Genomic DNA, 25,149 nt, shown 5'->3' with positions numbered 1-25,149 from the left:
ACCCAACTAAAGATGTACACCGGACACATAAATAACATAGTAATTTTCATACGGCATTTACGCACATTTAATTGAAATAATCAGTAGCATAAAAGTCGGGGTACAGGAATTTGTTCGCTTCGTTGAGTAGCCTGGAAGCCCATTTTGCCTTTCTCGAGCTCAGACGACCAAAAACCGCTTTCATGTGTAAGGATAACCGAATCAAGAGAGCTTGGAACTTTTCCCATTAATTTTTTTATAAGAACAAGAAAAGACTCTCTCCCCCCTATTAGGGCAAGTCGTTTGCTTGGTGTTAGAGATGGTACGAGAATCTAGATTCTCGATTGAAGCTACACTCTAATTTATTTGCTAGAGACATCAAGAGAAGAGCCCCTAATACAAATTACCCTAGAGATAGTACGAGAATCCAGATTCTCGATTGAAGCTAGACTCTTAATTTATTTGCTAGGACATCAAGAGAAGAGCCCCTCATACCAATTACCCGCTGTAAAATAATAATAATAATACAAGGAGAACTTATGAAAGATTTGTGGAAGCTCTTTGCGGCATCAGAAGGAACACTGGTTCCTTCTCAAAAGAATAAGATGTGGATGCGAAACTAGGATTCTTATGTCACCGTAGAATCCAAGCAAGTGGACACCAAAGATCCTGTCCGAACAACTGAAACCATCCCCTGCATGTCATTTCTTTGTGCAGACTTCAAGATAGCAAAAAGGGAAAATCTGAGTACGGAAGAATCTGTCTGGCCGAAATAGGAACCTCTCCAAGGTGCATCCAAAAAAGTGTCTAGAAGCATCACTCCTCAAGTACAAGCTTAATTCTGCTGCATGGTGTATTTGCTTCAAACTGGAACTTTCAACGTAACACTCCTCGGATGGAGTCCCACTAATTGAAGCAAAAATATACACCCACCCTAGTTAAGATGTTTGGTAGAATTTCTGCTGATGTATTTGTTCATTTCTCATGCAATTAGAGTCAAGAAACTTAGAATGGAAACTGAGGTAATAACTTGAACTTGAAAGCTAGCTTGAAGAGAAAGAACATTGTAACAATTAGGGGTGCAAGTGGATTGGGTCGAATCAGATAATGAGTGATCCTGATCCGGCTCAGTTTCTTAATCGGATCTGGATATTGGATCCAAACCCAGCCTAATAAAAGATCGGATGGGTCCATAATCAAATTTCTTGATCCAACAGGTCATTTGGATCGAATCGGATCCATGTATAATCTGACCTCGATCCATGAACTATGGGTTTGGTTTAGATCCAGATCCGGATTCAGATCGATTCGGATCTGGATTATAAATAATAAAATTAATAAGTAAAAAATCTATGAGTAATTTTACTTGCACTACTATCGGACTTAATCAATTTTTTTGTTAATGAATCGGTTCTTTCTTTCATTTATAGGAAATAAATGGTTGAAAAGCTTGTTATATTCAACTTTTGATTTCAAAACTTACTACGGTTAAAAACTCTTTATTCTTTAAATCATGTAGGAAATCTGTAATTGAAATACGTGGATCATGTTAAACTATTATTGTTTTCCGTTAGTCCTACCAATTAAATAAGATAATGTTGAAGTAGGATGAAAAATCTGATCTCAAACTATAATTTTTAATTTTTGAAGGCATCTTTAAATAAAACTGACCAAAAAGAACAATTTTTTTAATCAACGTCTCTTTTTGCTTACTTTTATGGCACTGAATTTTGATGGTGTTGCAATCACATAAATGAATAGTGTTACGGGATGGATTCAAGTTCAGCTGATCAAGTAAGTGTTTGGATCTTGTATTGAGTTCGTATCGAGTCGGATCGAATCATTTATCTTAAAATCCAAATCAATCTAAAAATCTCTACGGATTGGATTGAATCGGATCATAATTCAATAAATCCAGACCCAACCCTGAAAATGAAACGGATCCAATTTTAGAATCCGATCCGAATCCGTGGATCCTTTAAAAAAATTCGGATCGGATTTACGTGGGATGGATCGAATCGGATCACGAATCAACCCAATCTATTGGCAACCTTGTATATAACAATCAGGAAAGAGAGAAGATCAGAGCCAGTGTACACCATGCTAAATTCATGGAACAAAAGTATTGCTTTTAAAAGCTATGGATTTTCAAAGCTTAAATAATTTAAAAATTCCAGCTAAATGAAAAATTCCAAGTGCCCCATCTAATTAGGTGGCTTTGCATGATAGATAAGACCTACAAAGATAGTATGCCGTAAGTCAATTGCAAAGTTTTAAATCCCGTATGATAGTATTCTGATTTCTCCAGAATACCCTACTGTCTCGTACATTTCAATAAATATCCTCAATCTTTCTCTTCTTCTCTTCTTCCATATTTTTTTTTTCAATTTTTTTTTCTTTTCCTCTACCTTCATTTCTTTCCATTCCTTTTTCTTCCATTCCCTTCCTTTTCTTTTCAATTTTTTTTCTCCTTTTATTTTATTTTTTATTTTATTTTTTTCCTTTTTCTTTTTTTTCTCCTGCTGCATGGATGATTTTTGAAATCTCAAACCCATCTTAATCCTATTTTCTCACAAAAACAAGACTGCATTTAGCTTTGCAGATAAAGCCCCAACCACAATTATATTGGACGTAGAAAACGCTTAGGCCTCAATTGCTACTTAGATACCTGCAACTTTCACTTACCTGTGGTTGGACTAAAGGATAAAACTAGAAGTCAACAATCCAGTGTTTAGCTTGCGGAGACTGTAACTGCATCAACCTATTTTCTACATTTGTTTACTTACAATTGGAAGCTAAAACTATGTCAATAACACCCAACCAAAGTTGCGAGTGGAAATCATAAGCATCACTTGCTACAGCTTTCCTAAGGTCGATTCGGCCATAGAAGAAGATATAGCAACTAAGATTCAAATATAACTTCAAATACATGGATCCCACATAAAATACAGGTATTCAAGTATTGGAAGAGAACCATCTCTTGCAGCTGGGATTCAATTACTCCAAATTGCTGGCGTCAAAGCAGCCCCCAAGTCTTTCTCATTCCACTAAGCGTCATATTCACATCCCTTTACCCCTTCCTCTTTCCAAGTCTTACCCTATTCATAGGTAGTAATTTGCTCATGCACTAAATCATTTTTTTAAAAAAAAACAGAGCTATATGACTTTCTGGCGAAAAACATAAATGAAAGAAGAGGACAGAAGTTCTCTATCCACTGTTAGGAATAGGCCTAAAATAAGAAAAGTATGCCCGAAGATGCCCAGGTTCTGACATTTGGGTTTGTGACTATGCCACCTATAGAGCTACCTCGCATAATAGATGCCGATAGAAATTCTCTGGAAAAAGAAGCTCCAAAGACAGCAGCAGATGAACCGATGCAATACATCTAAATTGGTTTCTGACCCCAAAACTGTACAAAGGAAGATGGATTTGTATCAAGAACTGGAAACAGTGATGTAGGATACCACAACTGTAATGTCATCAAGTTTGCCGCCATAATACCGATACCCAGCATCCTGGGCAGCAATGGAGAAAGGTGTTTGCCGGTTCTTATCCTGCGCTCGTTGGCGGGCAAGTGCAGCTATCTTCTGAGCTGTCACTTGAGGCCCGAGCCCGGTTCTGACAGCTTGGACAACTACTGCTGTAACTTCAGTATTATACAAATTATCAAACAATCCATCTGTTCCCGCGATGATGACATCACCAGGTGAGACAGGGAAGGTAAATACCTGACCACATGCAAATAAAAGAGACCAATTAATCCACACAAATGTCCAGAATGTATACACTAATAAGATTATAGACATTGATAAAATAAACCAAAATAGATAAACTTACTCTGTTGCTGAAAAATTCATGGCCCACATCTGACCAGTTTTTGCCCCAAACCCCCCCACCCAACAAAAAAAAGAAAAGAATATCTGACCAGAAATTGAACAGTTAAGAGTTATATCAGTGACAGACTGGATGTAAAATCTCTCTTTTATTTTCTTGCTAGAAAATTTGGTTCAATACAGTGTACAAGGTTGGAGATGCAGTCAGCCAAGCTCTCAGCTTCAACCATGAGGCCGTGTTTCTATTACTAGGTCAAATTACTTGGGGAGGTATGAAAGGTAGGTTCTAATTTCAGTTTTGGCCAACTGAAAGAGTTGCTATTTGATAGTTTTAGAGCTTTGGGTTCTAATTTGAGTCCGTCATTGGAGATGCAGTCAGCCAAGCTCTCAGCTTCAACCATGAGGCCGTGTTTCTATTACTAGGTCAAATTATTTTGGGAGGTATGAAAGGTAGGTTCTAATTTCAGTTTTGGCCAACTGGAAGAGTTGCTCTTTGATAGTGGTAGAGCTTTGGGCTGTTCTAAAGGTAGGTTCTAATTTCAGTTTTGGCCAACTGGAAGAGTTGCTGTTCTAAAGGTAGGTTCTAATTTCAGTTTTGGCCAACTGGAAGAGTTGCTATTTGATAGTTTTAGAGCTTTACGCTGTTCTAATTTGAGTTTCAGTGACGAACGGATGGATGGCCGGACCCTGGACGGTCGGACAGACAGATGGACTGGAAGAGTTGCTATTTGATAGTTTTAGAGCTTTGGGAGCGATGGACGGACTGGAAGAGTTGCTATTAGATAGTTTTAGAGCTTTGGGCTGTTCTAATTTGAGTTCAGTGATGGATGGACGGATGGATGGACGCACGCACTGTGATATCTCTAAAATGGTCAGAATGGTTTAGAAGAGGAGACAGGCAAATAGAGAACTAGGAGAAATTAATGGAGGATATACATATCCTGCAATCCCAAGATTTTAGGAATATAAAAATCACCATTTGGTTTGTTTTCAGTTCTCCCAAAAATCCCAAGAAGCCAAGACCATGGGGGGCATGTTGGCACCCTTTTGATCCCCTTCCACTTCCATCTTCCTTCAGTTTTTCTATTTAATAACGGTCATACTCTGCTACGGTATTGTAGTAGAGCAGTCTAGAGCATTCCATATCCAGCTCACAAGTAGCTAATCATTTCAAGAGGTGAAAGACCCAACATACAGTATTTTAAGAATGCAAAACCCTACCTAAGACTGCCATCAACTTACTTTAGTTAAGGTTAATAATCTAATTCCCAATCCAAAGTATAGCATACCAATTCATGCATAATGCACCTGGCCTTCATTTGAGAAAGCATGTTGTTACCAAATCAAATCAATAGACATATTTGTCAGTCCAGCTCTGTTCCCTGTTAATTTGTCATAGTGGCTCATGCCTTGCAACAGGGTGTCAGATTTCCTTACTGGTGAGACAAAGGACAACTGCCAAGAGAGCATTTTTTTTCTAAATTTTTTTTTAAAGTTCGCAGAAACCATCCTTTCATACCAAAATATAAGGTGGTCGAAAACATTTAAGCCTCCTGTCATCTGTAGAGCACAACCAGAAGAGGCTTGCGTATCAAACAATCACCCACTGCAAGCAGATGAGCGTTAAGTTACTAGACTTATAACAAAATACTCTTAATTATTAAAAGAATTTCGCATCTGTCATATCTGCTCCTCCCAAATTTCTCTACTTAATGAAAAAGCATGTTTTTCGTGAACCATAGATGAGTTCTAGAAATAATTCGTTGAAATGAGTATTTGTCTCTTTCTGCTTGAGCCAAACGAGATGAAATTCTCACATACAGTTCTCAGAAGGGGATTTCCATTGAATTACCTATCATAATAAGGTACACAATTGGTTGAGGAATGTCTTGAGATTCAGGCAACTACAGAAAATATAATTAGTAAAGATGTTCCTCCTCATATCAGCATATTTTACTGTTTAGGGGGGATCACACTTGTTTTTTAGTACAAGTAGCTACAGGTTTGCTCTGACTTTTTATTACCATCCAAACATTATAGAAACTTTTTTCACTGTTCAATTTCATTATGTTGTATGTTGTAATTATATAATCACGATTAATAGTCATAGAGTACTAGTAATAATTAATAGTAGCGTAATAATTAAACAGTACAATTTCTTTCTAACTATCAATTATTCCTATCTTAAATCCCAATCTTTCATTTAAGTATCTTCTTTCTATGCCATGATTTCATGGATCCTGCCCTAGATTTGGATACACATTTCCATTTGTGTCCCCCAAAATGAACTGGGTTAGAGGGATCCTGAACTAAGAAATAGATCTAGAAGCTAAAGAGGGTATCCTGAGCAATTGCAAGAATTGGGTTCATTGATATTCATGATATAGTAGATGCTATCATACATAATAGTTATACTCAATTCAATGGAATTGTATAGTAGTTGCTATCATACATATAGTTATACTCAATTCAATGGAATTATATAGTAGATGCTATCATACATAAAGTCATACTCAATTCAATAGAATTGTTCGATCTTAGAGGAGATCTTCTATAATTTCACATAGAAGGGGTTATTTCTTGGTTTCATCCAGTCCTTAGTAACTTGATTATTTTTAGGTAATAGTAGATAGAAACAGTGCTTGTAAGGAGTCATATTGGGGTTACTTAAAAAGTCCATATGAATTAGGAGCGAACAGACCCAAAACCCAATCTTCCATTCAGCTTATGCAACTATGCAGCAAGAACCAATAACAAGAGAAGGCATAGACTTTAACTGACCTGGGCAACACTTGGGAGGTCACTGCCACTGCCACTCTCAAGTTGGTAAGTGAAATTGAAGTCATGTTGTTGTACAGGTGACCTGAAGATGGTGCATCCATCCCTAACAACTACAAAGCCACTGTCCCCAAGGTTTACAGCATGAAGACCCTACATATAGAAATAAAAACAAAATAAACTGTAAGAAATGTTTTTTGAGTACATGAAATGTTTCAGCATGCAGAAAGCAACATTAAATGAGAAAAATAAGTTGATTATTCGAATAGAATCTCCACCATATATTGTACAATATCTATTTATTTTTTAATAATTGTATGTGATAATTAGAGTATTGATATAGCATGGATATGCACAGACATTTCTGTTCAGGTCTATATCTGCATAGCCATTACGAAGCCATACAGTCCACTTGTAAACCACATAGACAGAAACCAGTTCAATGCTATGCTTGGGCAGACAGCATGTGCTTTGGGGCAAAGCTAATGGAAGATCCTTATTCCCACATAAAAATTGTTATGCATGCTTCTTGAAGAAACCACTGTCAAATGCAGCATAACATCATATATGGATCCCACACAAATTTGATTTTTGAGGCAAGATGTAAATGATACTCCAACGTGTGCACATGCATGCTGCGGAGGTGGGGGCAAGAGAACGATGATTGGTAAAAGATGGTGAACTATGATAGCAAAGATATTACAAAAAGATGTGAAATTGTTAGGTAACTTACAATATTCAGTAGCGACATCTAATCAGAATAATAGATGTGAATCACAAATCAATTCTAACAAATCAGTTCTAATAACAGATCTTTAAATAGGACACACATAGGTTTGGCACTAGGAAAATAGATTACTATTATAGCCTGGTTTTCTTGACAAATTTGGGGAAAAATTAGATATGTACCATTATCGTTGGTGCATATTTATCCAGCTGGCTAATTTGACAGCGAATTGCAAATTTAGGTTGAAGAAATTTATTCACAGTACAAATTCATTCCACATGAAAGATTTATCTGCTATTTCTTCTTCTTTATTATTTTTTTCTCTCTCAAAAGCCTGGCTATATCTTCTCACAGTCTCACTACTGAAACCTGTCATATATCAAAACACTGATTACTTGGGGCATAAATGCAGCCACCTAATTTGATTTTTTTAACCTGCTTAATAAAATCACATTCAAAATAGCAAATTCTAGAACTAATGAGCCCAAAACCAGTTTAGTGAAGAAGATAAACATTGCTAACTGTTACCTGCTTGAACTTGGTATAATGTCAAATTATATGACACTTCTCTTCAGACCACTTTGATATATCAGCCTAACTCATCTTCAGCATTATCCCTTCAATTTGTGACAAATCAAATAATAATACTACAAGAAGGGAGGGAGGGGTGGAAGCATTAGATGGCCATGGATGGTCTGAAAGTAAGTTTTTTAATATAATCTACTTATGCAAATATATACAGATATAAATATTGTCTGTAAATTCATCATGTGGAAGAATCAAGTCCATTGTAACACTTTCTCTTGCTAAACATTTACTAAATCTAGTCAATAATAATTACAATTTGATGGCTTGGGAGCACTAATTGAGTTTTATTTGTGTTTTTTTCTTTTTTTTTTAGGGCCTAAAGCTAATCCAAGGAGTTTATTTTAGATTATATTGATAATATATGGAGGACCAAGATTAGAAGTTGGGATGACATTTATTTCTAAGCTTTTACCTAGTTTAAATGTTAGAGCAAAAATAACTCTTATTTGAATAAGCATCCCATATGTGAAGAATGAGTTCAGAAACCATGGTAAATACATGGAGCTGACAATAGGGGAGGCTGTTGCTGGTCATGACCCCATTCCCCACTATTCATCCTCCTCTTTAGTCATTCTAGTGATGATTTCTTTATTTCTTTTCTTCCACATTTTTCAGAAAATTGCTGAAATGCTCCTCTAATCAGATATCCTAGTTTAGGAAGGGCAATGATTTTGCAGTTTCTAACCTTAATCTTGTGATCTTTGCAAAAATAAAACTCAGATCTCTTCTCTTCACCTCTGCTCTAATTTTTTTTATGTTTATATTCCATTCTAGCAGTGTTAGTAAAAGTGGCTACCTACATGGTTAGGCAGCCGCCTAGGTGTTAGTTTGGCTGGGCTGCCTAGGCCAAGCCTGCTTGAACCCTATCTCTCGAAGGATCTCTTTTCTCATTTTCATTCCTCATAGTAAATGGGCTAATCCATGGGTTCCAACAAGTCAACTGACAGTGACAAGTGGCAGCAGATGTGACCAACCTACTATAGCAGGAGGGCTGACCAATGGCTGCCAACTAGTCACTTTTCTTTTGTTCTCCCTGCTAACCTCTAGTTTGCTCGCCTCCTCCTTCACTTCTTGCTAGGTGCTAGCTAGTTTTAAAGCTTGCTGGATGCTATAGAGATAGCAATGTTGTTACAACTCTCCTTGTGGATTTTCATCTTTGGGCTTTTATTGTGTGAAACATAGGTTCATGATCCCATATATGGTGAAAAAAGAATCCATATAGAATATATGCACATGCTTATTTATGCATATGATTAGAAGTATGCATAATAAAAGCTTGGAGAGCTTTCCTCCCAAGGCAGCCACCTAAGCACCTAGGTGCCTGCCTGGCCATACAAGGGATCTATTGCCTGGCCCCACCCAGGCAATCTGACTATCTTGCATTCTAGGCCAAGTATAACTCTATAGGTGATGCACTCAATCTATCGCTTATTTGCAGAAGAGATCTGGATGGATGGGAGCAATCAGATTTTTGATATTTCTCACATCCATAAATTATTGTGAATAGAAGCTCTGAACATATTGATGATTTTCCTCAACTATGACAGACTGCTTCAAGTGGTCCATCCATCTCAACTTGCAGTTCTCTGTTTAAGTGTAATTCACAACTTTGACCAAACTGGTTTCAAAAACATGACCTCACACCATGAAGACAATCCCTTTTAAGGTATAAGTTTGATATGAGATGCATCTAATGATTTCTAACAATGAAAGAGATGACTCATCTTGGAGAATATGTTTACAATGGTTCACCAGAAAAGGCAACATGATATTTATATGGTGTATTGCATGCATTAGCAAAGAAAAATGTGCAATATATGCAACTACTTCATCAGATGCACTAAAAACAGACAAAGAAATGCTCCAAAAATTCTTTGACCAATATAATTAATTCCTATCACAGGGAACAAAATAAATCCTCTCATTTGTACATAACTGCTACTCATAAAAATCAGAGAAAAATATGCATATTGCAGTAAGGTGCATGTTAACCAACAAGATAACAGAAAAAATTATGCTATTTAAGAAAACAAATATAAATGATAATACCAAAAAAAGAACTACTAGATCATCATAATGTACCATCTATAATATAACGTACAAATTGGTCCATGATATAGAACAATGCTAACAAGTAAAATGACAACACGCTCCACTCAAATTATAGAACATGTATTTGTTGTAGGGGATACCCAAGCACAGTACATATCTTGAAAATATCAAGTGCTACTATACTTTAAAGTGATTAGAGATGGAATCATAAAATCAGTACTAAATATAACAGCCTTTCTTGAAGTGGGGATATTGAAGATTTATTCAAAATAAATGCCACCTAATAAATCCTAAATCTAATAATATATAAAAGCAGCTATTTTTCCAAACTTTTATATTCCCATAATAAACAAATAGATTTCTCCCTCGGAGGTTTAAACCATCCTAAACTAGTACAGAGCAGTATCCCAACCTTGCTGGTTTCCGAGTACAAGGAAGAAACTCTCCTTAAGTTGGGATTTCTATGATTCTAAGAGTTCCCACATCTTCCCAAATCTAAATTAATATTGATTTCTTGCTCATAGCAGAACTAAAGCTTATGTAGATGAGGAACATAATATACTAAATAAATCTTAAACAATTTCATGAGGAGGCATATCAGCAATAATCCATGCTAAAATATTTTTAAAATTTATCTTAAATCTGATATCTCTGGTAGTAACCATGTGATCATAAGTAGTGCATTACAACTAATGCTATAAAGACAGCCAAAGGAGAAAGGACATAAACCTGATCTGTGAGAGCAATGATGCATGCTGTTGATGATCCCTTTGCTTTTGTGCTGGAATAAGCCTTCTCTAGAACCCTTGCTGGATCAATGGACCCCTTTGGCTCTTCTCGGATTGCATTTGCTGAATTAGACATAAGCTCCCGAGCATATTGTCCTGCATCAACTCCAAGGTCTGCCCAGCCACCAACACCATCTGCCACACCAATGGCTTGCTCATCAACACATATGAAATAGGCATCCTCCCCACCAGTTTCGACCTTATCTGGGTGCGGCAGGCAACAAGATCCAGAAAGCAGCTTCAAAGACCTATCACCCAGTACTTTTCTGTAACCCAAAAACAGGCCATTATCCAACTCATCAAGCAGTTTTACTTGCAACATATATCCATATTAAATGCCTGAGGCTAACTTTACTAGAACTTATCATATACACAGAAAAAACTTCTGAAGCATATGAAAATATAAAATTTCACCAGGATGGAGAAATCATGATGTCAAGTAAGCTCATTATTGAAAAACAATCAGCCCATTATTTAAAAGCTCTCAAAATTCCTATTAATAGACTAAGATATCTATATTAGTAATAATCTCAATGACTGACATGGCCTGCTTCGGAGATTTGGTTCATAGCAGTTTAAGTTAACAGGTAATGGTTGATTTTTCTGGCAATTACTGAGAAAGTGACTTTGAGTTCTGATACATGGAAAATATGCAGTTGCTATTAATAAAGAAGATATGCTACAGAACTGAAGATAATGTCAGAAAAACAGGTCTGTATCTGTCTAGGACTCAATTAACCTCAACACTGGAGTCAAACACAGACAAATCAACCAAAGGAAAAAATTGCAACTAATTCATAATATTCAATGCCATCCCATGCACCATTGTCTCTATGGAATGGTAAGGTACTGGCAGGATGCTGTGATGCACCAGTACCATCAGGACTTGAGTCCTTGGGTTAGCTTATGATGAAATTGCAAATCTATATAGTTGGCCCACCCTGACATCAAAATATCATTGAATGAGTTTGATCTTCTATGTGCCCACCAAACTTCCACAATCTCATGCAAGATTATAGTCCTTGTTTTCTTCTTGTTTAACCAATATAGAGCTAATTCACATCAATTAGCAAGTAGGTATCTTTGAGTAGGGTAATAAATATGAGAAGCGTCATGCTTAAACTTGTCCAGAAGAGTTAAAAATTCTTGTTTGTGTCCCCAAAATATGTCAACTTAGCATAAAAAGCAGTAGAACAGACCCCAGAATAATAAGGGGGGGAAGGGTTTTCTAAGATATCATAGCTTGCATTTCACTTTTCATCTGGCAGGTCCATGTATATGCCTATGCATACCTTATAGCATGAGACAAAACCATATGTTTCTAGCACAGGCATGATATATAATGCATTTTTTTCTCCCGTATTCCTTCTATTCTACTCAATTGTAAACTCATGATCCAAATCCAAGTCCCCTCTCCTGATCCTAGTTTAGCCCAAAGTTATTCCAACATTTGTCACCAACAAATAAATGTATTTATGTATTATTTTCCCCTTGTAAAAAAAGTGAATTTTTTTTTAAGAAAATCAGATGGTACGGTTGATTTATTAAAAAAGATCAAAGTAGCACAAACCATTGTATCTGATAAAAATTTGCACACCTGACAAAAGGATCATCACCACAGCAACCAGTTCAATGTCACGTGAATTCATTTCCCTTATGAATCCTTCGTTTATTTTTACCAGTAAACTTTTTCATCTTTAAACCCAACACCCCTTCAATATGAATTGACAAACCAAGCTGCAGCAGCATCTATACAAATATGTCATGCAGCATCAATATACAATAATATAAACTACATATACATATGCAATGTGCTACAGAAATGCAACCAGTAAATTGGGAACATAGAATAATTTATAGTCGGATGTCCAGAAACATACAGGTCAGACGATACCACCAAATTCTCAAGCTGCTCTTCCTGTGAAGTTCCATCCAAAGACATGTGAGGAGCTGCCCCAGCAGAATATGGAACTGCACACTGTGAATGTAAATCTTGCATCCCTGGTTCTAAGGAAAAATTAGACTTCCAACTTGTCCCAGTTGCATTAGACCATAAACACTTGTAGACCATATTAGTACCCCAAGGTTCTCTATTTTTCAAGCTACCACTTATTCTTTTGCAATAATCAAGACCTTTATAGTTATAACTGATATCAGCCCGCATCACTGAATTCAACATTTGTCCACCGCTGTTCCCATTCTCCAGATGCTGAGCACCTGGTTCAGCTCTACCCAATAAATAGTTGCAAGCAGACATTATATTTCTCCGGAACAATGTGCAGAGAAGCCTCTGCTGGGGATCAGAAAGCAGACTGTCAATGTTATACGAAAAAGGCTGGCAAGAAGGTCCGGTCACAGAAGGCACAGAAAAGGTGCGAGAGAGCGTTCCAATGACGGATGGTCCCTTGCAACAATCACTTGTATGGAAATCTCTACAGACACTAACAGAAGACCGAGAAGTCCGATGAACACTCTGGCCAAGATCAGAGAAGGGCTTCCATGAAAAAGACCAGGTACTGCCCAGAAAGAAGTTCTGGCCCCAGCCTAGTAGGAATTCTGATGAAGCTTGCAGCCCTTTTTTCCTTGACAAATAGGAAGATGGCATCTTATCCTCGCAGGCACAGAGGGGTTCTTCTAGCAACTAAACGCCAGTCCCAGGACCGAAATAAAACAAGAAAATGCATCCACAAAATCCAAATTCCCTTTCCTTCAGTGATTAAATCCAGACAAAAACCTGATAAAGAGAAGGGGATTGCAAAGAAAAGGTTGATGCATGAAGAACAGAAACGAAAATATAGCTCCCAAACAAAGAAAATGAAAAACTAGAACCATAGAAAGAACAACGAACTACTACTAGATCAATCAAAGTTACAAACTTTAGAAAGGAAAAGAATATTCTTCTTCCGAAAAACTTAGTTTCCTCAACCACATAAAATTCCGTCCCAGGATGAGAGAGAGAAACAACCTAAAGAACGACCTTCGACCCAAAATCTGAAAACAAAATCCTCAGAAAACAATTTTTCAGACAAATGAAGAAAGAAAACAAGCCTAATCCAGAGAAAATACTCGCAAGGAATCACCGAAACAACCAACCAAAGGGGCAAAAAGAAATTTTTAATATAATTCACGAAAAAAAAGGAAAAAAGCCTTGATTCATGAAGAGGAATAAACTAAAAAACGGAACTGAAATATCAAAGAACAAAACCAAAAGAGAATGCGAGCAAATATACTGAGAGAAAAAAGGAAGAGATTTCAAAATCTTAAAGCACCTGATGATGATGAGAGTCTTCCAAGATTCGCGGATCGGCTCTCTTTCTCTCTCTCTCCCCCCCTTCCTCTCCCTCCCTCCTTCCCTCTCTATCCCCCCACTTTCTCCTAGGTGGTAGGAGATAGATATAAATTCGAAGAAAGGGGTGAGGAGTGAGACGGGAGGATGGGAGAGGAGAGCAGCTGGGGATCGAGGCTGGTCGTTAGGTGGGGGAGACCACGCGCCTTCGTAACCTTCCTTTCCTTCCTCTTGTCTTAGTCTACAATCCTCACCGGAGAGCGCGAGAGAAAGAGACATCCATAAAGCTCACCTCTCTCAACCTGAGTCCTAACGCTAGATGTTACAATAGCGTACAAAGTTTTGCGCAACGAAAAAATAATAGCCATTGCAATGTCATACTGCCAACATGAGAGCAACGGGGCATCGATGATCTCATTATAGTATCACAAGTTCACAACCTATCATCATTATATTTTGTATAATAATAGAGGAAAAAATAATAACCATTGTAATGCCATATTGCCGATGTGAGAACAACGAGGCATCAATGATCTCATTATAATAACATATTATAGCAATCTGTTACAAAATAAATAATAGACATCTTGTACTTCTTATCTACAAATAAAATATTAATTTTCAAATATTTGGACGATAAAAAATAATAATTTTACATGATGAAATAAAAAATGCTATTATTTTGCTTTCTTATCTATTATTTTCATCATATTACTACTATACCAATTATTATAATAATCATTACTTTACTATTAAAACATTTGTAATAATTTCGTGATATAAATCAGTGGGTTTAACCATTATATGGTTTAAAATGATTTGAATTGGGGTCCCTTATCTCAGGTTTATTTATAGCTGTTCAGGTCTAACTTGTCCTATTTAGAGCTTAGTTGGATTCAAGCCTGCTGCAAGGAAAGGTCAAGGTCAAATTAAAAAAGGCTATCAGTTCGGATTTTTAAGTTAGCTTCTTTCTTGGGGCGTAGGATTTAGCTCAGCTTCACGATCTGCTACTCACCGGCGACAAATATTTTTTTTTCATTACCCACCAAAAAAAAAAAAGATTTTCTTTTCTAATCAACAAAAATGCCCCTCTAATCCTCACGAAATAAGAAGAATATAAATACCTTCAAAAATGGCAATCGCCAACAGCGGAGCGTGACTAAAAAAAAGCCATATTTGTTAGTAAATCACTATAGCTAATTTCAATCATATTCACCGCCGGAAGTACTAAACTAGTTTTAATCATCTTCGCTATGAAACGACTGGGTTGGATATGAATCCATTTCTGAAAAAATCAACATAAATAAAACTACGAACTCAGAATCCACATTGACCAGTCTATGAAGACGTTAGGGCTGCATGAACGTTTCTGCAGCTCAAGAACTAGGGGTGACGACAAAGTGGAAAAAGATCTATCCATCTTTGCAACACCCATGCCAAACCCAACTACATTCTTGGGTTCCAAAACCAAATTTTAATCCAAATTGCGAATCCTTGACTTCTAGATTTCTAGAACAAGAAAATTTTAGCAAGCTTTTGCATCATGCGAGTTATCCTAACACTAATAGTATGTCATAAACATATTTCCTTTTAAGTTGTACATGAATTCAACTGATATTGTACAACTCTGAATTGCACCAGAGCCTCCTGAATACCTCATAACCGCCACAGATGGGCAGAGAATAAAGATACCAAGGGCAAAAAACTTGCTAACAAGATGCAACTAGCCGTCATATTCTCCTTGGGCAAACTTGCTCTCTGGATAAAAGATGGCAACAACTTCTTTGCCCCCAAATTTCCTGCCATTCATGCCCTGCCTGGCTTTGGTAGATCCTTCTGTGTCAGCATATTCCAAGAATACCTGAAACAAAAGAACAAACAGCGAAAACATTTATTAGCAACATCAAAAAATAACTAAATAATCACGATAAAACCTTAGCATATCAAGTAAAAAAAAACCCTCATAAATAACAATTCCAGGAATCTTTCCTGTCTTCTTTGTAAAATTACTGCAACTGGGATGCTCCCATGACCCAGGATTGAAGTAGAACTATTTGACCAAAAATGATTCCACAGTGAAGCCAAAAATGGCACATAATTTTCAGATTATGCCTCAAATATTTATGATGCATTTGGAACAGTAAAGCTTCATGGATTAAAGCAGAAAATTTAAACCTAAAGCCCATTCCAGATTCCATATATGACAATGATATCTAGAAAAGGCTTTAGGCTTGAAGCCTGCAACCATCAACAGTGAGCCCACACTGTTCCCAGTAAAATATCTCATGACACAACAGTTGCCTAGTTTTTGACTTCTTATCAACAAACTTGCTTTCCTGCAAAGTTCTCAGCAAAATATTTCATGACACAACAACAGTAATAATAATTTTCAATTTTTTTAACAAACTTGCCTTTCCAACTCCAGGAGATGATTCTCCATTTGGACCTGGTCGAGGGATGACAACATTTACCAGCTTACCTGCAAAACCATCATCAGTTCAGATGTCTTCAAAATATTCGAGTACACAAAAGACAGTCTTAGGTACAGGAAAGAGAGGGTAACTATGGTATCTTCAGTGGGTTAAGCCAGATTCTCAATAGCATAAGGTTGGACAAAAGGCTGTAAAAAAACCAAAACAGAAAGATATGAAATTAAAAAACTAATAAATGTATAGTGAGAGAAAAGATGGTTCAATCATCAGAGCAGTTGCTTACCATATTTCTCGCCTTCACATCTCATGTCTTCTACAATATCTTCAAATTCTTCATCATTTGTCAATTCATCTTCACTCACCGCCTGCTTTAAGCATACTACCTTGGTTGGAAGGGGTGCCATTTGGAAAGCAAGCTTCTGCAAAAAGAAAAAAACATTAAATATGAAAGCCAGTAATGTCCACCAAATATCAATTATCATTCATCAAGACAACTGACAAAAACCACATGAAAGACCGTAATAATTTTAATCTACTAATGAAGTTCAGAGCAAGTTAAAGATGCATTGAAGATTCTAGAGAGAGAGCAGAAAATAAAAGCATGTGCACACCCAAAGAAAAATCTTGCAGCTTTATGATAGATAAATCTGCCGAGGCACCTAAGATGCTGATAGAAGTCCAAAATTCTAGAAATTAATAAGATCCTTTCTGACTGCCTTTTCAAAGAGTATTTGCTTGGACTATCAATCTTAGAGCAAGTTAATTCAATTGTCAAAAGAGCAGCATACAGACTAACAGTAGTCACTATGAACAATTTTTGCATGACAAACATCCTTAAACATAACCACATGAAGAAAACAGAAACAAACATATAGACAACAAAAGCGTAGCCCAGTGCATGAGGCTCCCACACTGCAGGATCTAGGGAGGGCCAGATGCATGCAGTCTTACCCATGCATGCCAAGAGGCTGTTTCCATGTTTCGAACTCATAACACCCACGTCATAATGAAGCAACATTACCATTGTGCCAAGGCTCTCTCTCATAGAAAACAGCCAACACATTTTAAATAATAACAAAGTGAGACCATGAGAACTGATGTTCAGAGGTCACTTCCTACTGAGTCAACCACACTAGAAGCACCACTTAGAAAAGAAATCATGACAAAGCTTAAATTATTAATTACACATGATCCAATTCTTTGCTGACAGAACAGAAACAAAAATGAAATTCATTGTATATTACCTGCAATGCCACTTGCTGTTGAGCCTGTAGTAACAAATTTTCTTGTTCAGGCCTAGGCTGGGTTAAACCTTGGTTTGCACGTCTAACAGTAAGAGTTTTATCTCCCATTTTGATGCCATTAAGTGCTGCACATGCAATGTCTGTGACTGCGAGGTCCTGGTAAATACAGAAGGCATAGCCCTTTGAGTTACCAGTTTCCCTGTCCTTGACAAGATTAAAACCTCGAAGAGGACCAAACATCTCAAGCAACTCTCGTATCTTTTCTTCTGTAAGAAAGTGTGGAATCCCACCCACAAATATACGATCAGGACCCTCAAGCACACCACCAGAACCTGGTGTAAGCCCAACTGCAGCAAGGTTAAGATTGGGATTGGGTTGGCTTGGGCCGAGTGTAGCAGCAAGAGCAGGGTTGTAATCAGTGGGCCTTCTCACTTTCACAGGTGCTCCCTGAATACATGCAGTATCACTTGCAAAGCGGTTAGCAACAGCAGAACAATTTTAACTGGCATGCAGAGTAATAGTTAAAAATCGTTCAGCTAGAGAGGACTCAAACCTCAAATATGATGCCATCCAAGGCCATCGCATTGCTTGCTTCTTCTACCGACCTCATTTCAACAAAAGCAAACATCTTCTCATGATTTATATACACATTAACAACAGCATCACCTTCAAAAAAAAAATAATGGAAACAAATTAGTAAACTGTCATTTTAATGGAAAGGAGTAATTGAAAGGGATGGATGTGAAGAGAAACCTGGCCCAGCAGTGTTTCCTCCAATTGCTGCCATAACCTGGTTAAAAAAGGCAGCAACCGACTGGAAGCAAGTTCACAAGTTAAAAAGAAAAGTCAGGCAAAATAATGCAATATCAGACAAAAGGCATGCAATAACAACATAACTGCTTCAAAATAAACAAATGGTTCAGAGGTGCAATATTAGAGCCAAAAGCACCAAGCTGATGGTAGATGCCCACCAGAAAGCTAAACAGGAAAACAAATAATGCACCCATGGAATTTATTGATAGTAATCTTGAGTTCTACATAAGGTTGTTCGTGAAAATCATGCCTTCAACACTCTAGATCACAAGTAAATATTTATATGCAAATATCCTTGGTAACCCATTAAGCTTATAATAACCTCAATGGTAAGTCCTAAATAGGAATACTTGGCAAACGGCAAATAGAAAGAACAATTTTGATGTGGTATCGCTAAACACCCATCCTACCCTGTTGTCCTCGAACTGTTCCTGATCTCAGCTTGCTTCATAATGTCTTTGGACAGTTTCTTAGTCCAGAAAGTTTCTGAAATTAGCACATTGCATCTTCAGGGAAATGTGTTTGGAATTTACTTCCTTCTTCACTTAGAGAAAACTTGGGTGTTCACATCTCGGTTCCATTAGCTTAGACTATATAAACAATGAGATAGAGATCTCCCTTTTCACCATCCAGTCTTTACATATGGCAAGTTTCCCACTTGCCCCATGCTGCAGTGTGCAAAAATTCAGCATTAACTGAGGGGTTGACTTTAGGTTAGGGAGTTGGCTATAAGATCGATGAAGAACAATAAAATGGATAAAGCTTCAGTTCCCAAAATGTATAAGAAGGTATGGAAATATGATATCTAGCTTCCAGGGGAACAAGGGTAATAAGAAAAAATTTACATGGTTAGGAATAATAATGGTATAAAAAATTGTCTTGATTTGTGCTGTACAAGTTGGAATGTTGCGGCATAATTGTGTTGGAGATAAAATTAATCAAAATAATAAGGAGATATTGATGATTTGGGTCTTAAAGGGTCTTAACGAACAGAAAGAAACTTCACGTTTGCTCTGTAGAAATTCAAATATTTGATTCACTTTGAATAATGAGAAGAAATGGAAGCACAGTGATTTAAGAATCTGTGGATCAATTGATGGTTTCCAGATGTAGATGCTAATTTAACTGGATAAAAACTATAATAAAGCAAAGAGGAAAGTTAAGAAGAGAGAACTTGAAAAGCAAAGCTTTCATTGCACCACCAAGGCATGACAAAATGTCGCACCCACAATCCAAGAAGAACCACACGTTTATAGCATATAACTGGCACAATTAAAAAATATGCAATAGCTTGCTAATTGATAAATATGTATAAGCGCAAACTCTTGATTATTGCCAAGTATGCAAATAAGTAACCTCTTAAACGGGTCGTTGTAGCTTCCATGAAACTCTATAGGTACAATGTATAAATCAAAAGGTACCCATCTTGTAAGAACTAAGAAGACAACTTAAACATCTTATGAGAGAGCTAGAAAAGAAGAAAAATGGGGAGGTGAGACTTTATTGCAGAAAGAAAAAATTAGAAACATAAAAAATTAGATTCTTATTGAATACCATGAAGGAAGACACCTGAACATTAGCAATAACCAACACCGCAAAATAGATACTTTAGCACCAATCATACCCTAAACAGGACCAAAATGCCAGCCAAATATCTAACGAGATTTAGAGAAAATCTATAACATAGGTTTGATGATCTTCAACAAGTTTCTAAAACACCTTCAGGATATACGGGTGATTGTAGTGCTACATAATCCACATGCAGTATGCAGTGAATACAATAGCCATATCCAAATGATGGTTTAAGAACATCCACATAAAGCCATGTTCATAGAAATAGCTTAAAATAGTAGAATAGAAACAAATAAGAACAAGATTCTAAGTATACTCTTTGACACTTTTTGAGATCTTATTTGGGTATGACATATTGAACTAAAAAATAACAATATCCACCGATGGACTGTGATCAAATTTTAAGCAACCCAATGCAGTGTACAATCAGGATATAAGCAACAATGATGAATGAATAAACAAAGGGTACAGTATTTAAGCTGCTAATCTTCAAAAGTACACTTAAAAGGCAAATTTCTTCTAAAAATAAGAACAAACAATGGCCACATAATCCAGATGCTTTTGCATCTCAGGTGCTTGCTGCATGAATATATGTGTGCACCTAGTGGTCGACTATGAGGCTCAAACATTTATGGGGACTTCAATTGGCCCAACGCTGAACACAAGCAGGTACATATGTAGCAGCATGGACCGCAATTTAGAAAATAGATCCTCAAGTAATATATATATATATATATGTATAATGTGTGTGTAATGTGTGTGTGTGTGTGTGTATATAATGTATATATATGTATAATGTATATATACATACATACATATACATATATATGTATATGTATATATGTATATATGTATATGTATGTATATGTATGTATATGTATGCAGATATATATATATATGTGTGTGTGTGTGTGTGTGTGTGTGTGTGTGTGTGTGTGTGTATAAACACTTAGATTATTATGTTCAAATTCTTATCAAACAAGAAAACAATGTATTGAACTCTAAATTGGTGCAACACATAATTTGCTAGTGATCTATTTTTAAAAAGAATAAAATTTTCACATTTCAACACAAAATCGCCATAGCAATTCAGCTAAAAGTCCAAAACAATAAGATATACTCTCGAGTGAATTATATTTTTCTTTGCTCTCCTGTTTTTGTATTTAAATTCTCTTTTATTGGTTGAGACCTACTAAACTGCAAAACAACCAAAACTAAACCTAAGTTGCCAGGTTAAAATAAAACTAGGTTTCAAACATTGCTCATAAGTGTTTTGTTTGCATAAAACAAAATAGAAAGAGCATACACAACCCAAAAACTCAAATACAATTGACTGACAAATGAAAGATAAATTATTTGCAATCTAATCATATCAGAAACATGTCCATAAAATTGCTAAAAATGCCCACATGTACTAAATTGTCCACATCATCGGATTTAGAACATTACCTGTGCAGAACAATAAGTTCTGGGAAAAATTTTCAATGAAAATTCCATCATATATAGCTAGAACTGCCTTCATAAAAATAATGATGATGCCATACATTCCAGAAGCTTAAATTCTCAAAACTCTTGGAATATCAAGACTTAAGAAGACTTGGACATGATATGACACACACAGGCACCAGAAAAGTTAAATGTCCTATTTATTTCAGCAAGAACCAAGGATTCAAGTACTGGCATCAAAGGGCATGTTCTCCAATGGTTGGCTCTGCACTGAATCTATTGAGTATCAACCTATGTCCATACACTGCAATACGGAGGGCATGACACATGCAGCATCGAATCAATCAATATCCAGTTCAGCACAAGCTCAGTATGAAACAACTGACACAAACCGACACATTAACCCTTCGCAAGAACTATTGCCACTTGGCTCAAAATTCTCAGTTCCTATCAAGAGCCACTTCAGTATGACAATTTAATTCTTAACTATCCTGTCAAATGACATATTAGTGAAAGTCATGACAACGGTTTGTTTGGTTGGGGGTTTGTGTGTGTGTGTGTGTGTGTTTTCTTTTTCCCTTTTTGCTGGTTTAGGGGGGGGTGTGGTGAAAGATTAGGAGGGGCTCATCTACCGTATACCCACCCCACTTGTCAAGGGCAAACTCCAACTGGAATTTAACCCCTGCCCCCTTGCCCAACTGGCGGGAGCTGAAACCATCCAAGGAAGCGCACAATGGTATGACAGTGGAAATCTTGACTATCCTAAAGACTCATTTGGTTGACGGAAAGTGGAGGGGGAAGAGGCACTTCCTAGGAAGTAGAGAAGGGACCTCTTGTTTAGTTGGAGTTTAAGAGAGAGAATGAAAAAAGCTCTTCTCATGAGAAGTCAGTTCCCACATTTCATGAAAAGTGAAAACCTATGGGAGAGGTGGATTTTAGCACTTCCCATGGGATGGGAAGTAGTGCTACTTTTTTTTATTTCCCAAAATACTCATTTAGATCCATGGCTAAGATTTTGCAAAATATCAATAGATGGTTAGGATAAAATATTGAATAGTGATATAATATTATATCAATATTATCTTAATATTTATATGAACATAATATTAATATTATAATATTTATTATAGTATAATATTATTTTAATATTTATACTAATATAATATTTATATTAATATTAATATAATATTTATATTAATATAATATTATATTTATATCCATATTAATAAATTTATTATATTAAAATATTAATATTATGTTAATATATATTAGTATTATATTAACATAATAAATTATTATAGTCTAATATTATATTATAATATATTAATATTATATTTATATTAATATAAATATAATATTTATATTTATATAAAATTTAAGAGCAAAAAAAAAAGATATGATCTTATATTTACTCAAGATATAATAGGTATTTTACATAGTTTTTTCAGAAAAATGGGTGCTTAACCAAATATAAGTTATTCTGCAATAAGTCATTTTTTCATGGTCAACCAAACATGCCAAAATCCTATTCTCAGGAAATAACTTCCCAAGAGGAAGTTATTTCTTGAGAAGAAAAATTCTTTCTACGAACTAAATGAGTCCTAAATATTAAATAACACTATCTTAGAAGGTCTGATACTTTGAGTAAAACTCCACATTTTCCCATCTTTTTCATAACTGTGATACACACAAAACGGATTTTTTTATAAGAAATATCACTAACTAGACAATGTAGCATACACAACAACATACCTTGTTTATAATTATCATACATATTTCTACTTTATGGACGTATCCTCATTTCAGGATTTTTCAGAAGAAATGTTGGACACTTTAGAAAATCTGGATAATTGGAATTGGCATGAAGTGCCAAGTAACACTCTAAACCTGAGCCTATTCAAACTTTACATCACCTGCACGTCTTACCATCCACCTAGTCATATTTGAGATCTTCATATACTATTAAAAGGCTCAAGAGCTATAAAGTCAATAATTTTAACAAATTTTCAATCCAACAAACCAAAATTCTCAAGTCAAAAATTAGTTAAATGTAGTTCCAGTCACAGGTTATCCATGCTGGACTTACACCATACAAGCTTAATAGGGATAGGGCTCAAGCTTGGTTTGTTCATGTTGCTGCACTAATTACATTCGAAGTATGTTTAATGCTGCTTCAGCTTTCCAGAGGGGCTGTTTTTAAAGCACTTTTATGACAGCACTTGAAAAAGTTTGTTTCAATAGCTTTACTCCTTTAATAGACTTAACAGACTTAAGCAAATCAAACATTTTTATCTCTTAAATCTAGATGATGCGTTTTGGCACAACACATATATCATATTCTAGGTCCAGGTTGGGTGCAAGATGGCTCAATTAAATTTGACTTCTCCAAATACATTTGCACCACCAATATATTTGCTCTGACACCAGACATACTCATTATTCCTATGTAAACAACACATATGCTTTGTATAAACATAAATGATAAATCAGAAGCTAGTTTTCCTCCTCTTCTACAACTTTTTACTTTTGCACAATATGAGAAGCCATTTTATGAAGCACAGCAAAGACCCCCTACATCAAGAAGAGTTAATTTTTGCTTTAAAATTTATTAAAATGACTTTTTTGGAGAAATAACAAAAACACACCTAAATTACGAACTGATAAGATTTTATAAAGAAATCATAGATCACGATTTTCAAATGTACAATAAAAATAATAAAATAATAAAAGCACTTAAATTGCATCTCCTTAATATAATTTTTCTACCCTAATAAAAATACAAGCACGTGTCTTACATCAACATTTGATTAGCTGCAAAAAGAATCCTAATCACAAAAGAACTTCTATAACCTAGTGGAACGATAAATAGTGTACAAAGCGTATCCATTAGGAATATTAAATACTCTCCATGAGTGCAAAAGCTTCTCCATGGTCAACAGCAGCAAAGACAGAGACATAATTGACATATTACAGAAGAAACATGAGAAATATCAAGTGGGCAAACCTGCTCGTTAGCAGCTAGGAGAAAGGCCTCCAACATAAAACACGCCGAGCATGTCTAGTTGCCTGGTGATCACAAAAAAATTTCAGACAACAGAATATCATGATCAGCTTAAATGATCAAGCAATTTAGTTAATCATAAAACCTGTTGCGTCATTGCCTGATAAGGCATCAAAGAGAGAGCTGACAACTGCATGAATACAGACAAACATATGAATACATGAATAATTTATATTCATATGGAACAAAAAAACTAAAAGAAAGCATAAACCTGTCCAGGTGTTGATGGAAACATGTTTGGAAAAATCCCAGGACTAGCACTTGTGGCCCCTGTCATCTGACCTGCAAAAACAACAAAATTAGAACAAAACAACACACAAGCCTATCACAACAAGCAGCAGAAATGTATGAATGGCATCATCTTTATAAACCACCAGTAATAAGAGATAAACCCAGGCCCCATCAAATTTATCATCTATAGGGTATGCATGTACTGGAGAAAATAATTGTAAGAATACCAAAAATGAATAGTTGCCTTTTGAAGGTGAAAAGAACCATCAAACCAGTGCATTGATTCCAAAAAAGCTACAGTAGTCAGCTCACGCCCAT

The 25,149-nt window shown here is 36.0% G+C and overlaps 2 protein-coding genes and 1 long non-coding RNA gene across 8 annotated transcripts in view; all 3 read right to left on the bottom strand.

The window, feature by feature from the left end:
- Nucleotides 1–2,783: 2,783 nt before the first annotated feature.
- On the bottom strand, nt 2,784–14,369 carry LOC105056431 (probable protein phosphatase 2C 55). Of its 2 annotated transcripts, XR_003802398.2 has the most exons (6): nt 14,016–14,369; nt 12,627–13,480; nt 10,688–11,012; nt 6,595–6,744; nt 5,333–5,419; nt 3,541–3,708 (listed from the first exon to the last, which is right to left on the bottom strand). XR_003802398.2 is itself a non-coding variant. In XM_010938629.4 (5 exons), the coding sequence occupies exons 2-5, from the start codon at nt 13,349–13,351 to the stop codon at nt 3,415–3,417; spliced, it is 1,494 nt and encodes a 497-aa protein (XP_010936931.1). In that variant the 5' UTR covers nt 13,352–13,480; nt 14,016–14,364; the 3' UTR covers nt 2,784–3,414. The 2 variants fall into 2 exon arrangements, 1 of the variants encoding a protein (XP_010936931.1); XM_010938629.4 differs by lacking the exon at nt 5,333–5,419 and having other exon boundaries at nt 2,784–3,708; nt 14,016–14,364.
- Nucleotides 14,370–15,504: 1,135 nt separating this feature from the next.
- Nucleotides 15,505–25,149, bottom strand: part of LOC105056420 (splicing factor U2af large subunit B) — a 15,635-nt gene continuing 5,990 nt past the window's right edge. For 4 of the 5 annotated variants that reach the window (XM_010938608.3, XM_019853422.2, XM_019853430.2 and 1 more), the window contains 6 exons: nt 18,462–18,522; nt 18,262–18,374; nt 17,709–18,155; nt 16,748–16,883; nt 16,444–16,511; nt 15,505–15,893 (listed from right to left, as the gene is read on the bottom strand). In XM_010938608.3, the coding sequence (XP_010936910.1) occupies nt 15,756–15,893; nt 16,444–16,511; nt 16,748–16,883; nt 17,709–18,155; nt 18,262–18,374; nt 18,462–18,522 (963 nt within the window). In that variant the 3' untranslated portion in view covers nt 15,505–15,755. Of the gene's footprint in view, nt 15,894–16,443; nt 16,512–16,595; nt 16,653–16,747; nt 16,884–17,708; nt 18,156–18,261; nt 18,375–18,461; nt 18,523–25,149 lie in introns of all 5 variants that reach the window. The other variant, XR_833843.4, reaches the window with a different exon arrangement.
- Nucleotides 24,559–25,035, bottom strand: LOC140855456 (uncharacterized). The gene is made up of 3 exons (XR_012138383.1): nt 24,812–25,035; nt 24,686–24,730; nt 24,559–24,605 (listed from the first exon to the last, which is right to left on the bottom strand). It is a non-coding gene; the product is annotated as an uncharacterized lncRNA (long non-coding RNA).

The sequence above is a fragment of the Elaeis guineensis genome, chromosome 2, assembly GCF_000442705.2.
Source record: "Elaeis guineensis isolate ETL-2024a chromosome 2, EG11, whole genome shotgun sequence".
Classification (NCBI taxonomy): Eukaryota; Viridiplantae; Streptophyta; class Magnoliopsida; order Arecales; family Arecaceae; genus Elaeis; species Elaeis guineensis.
This window is presented reverse-complemented; position numbering and strand designations above follow the sequence as displayed.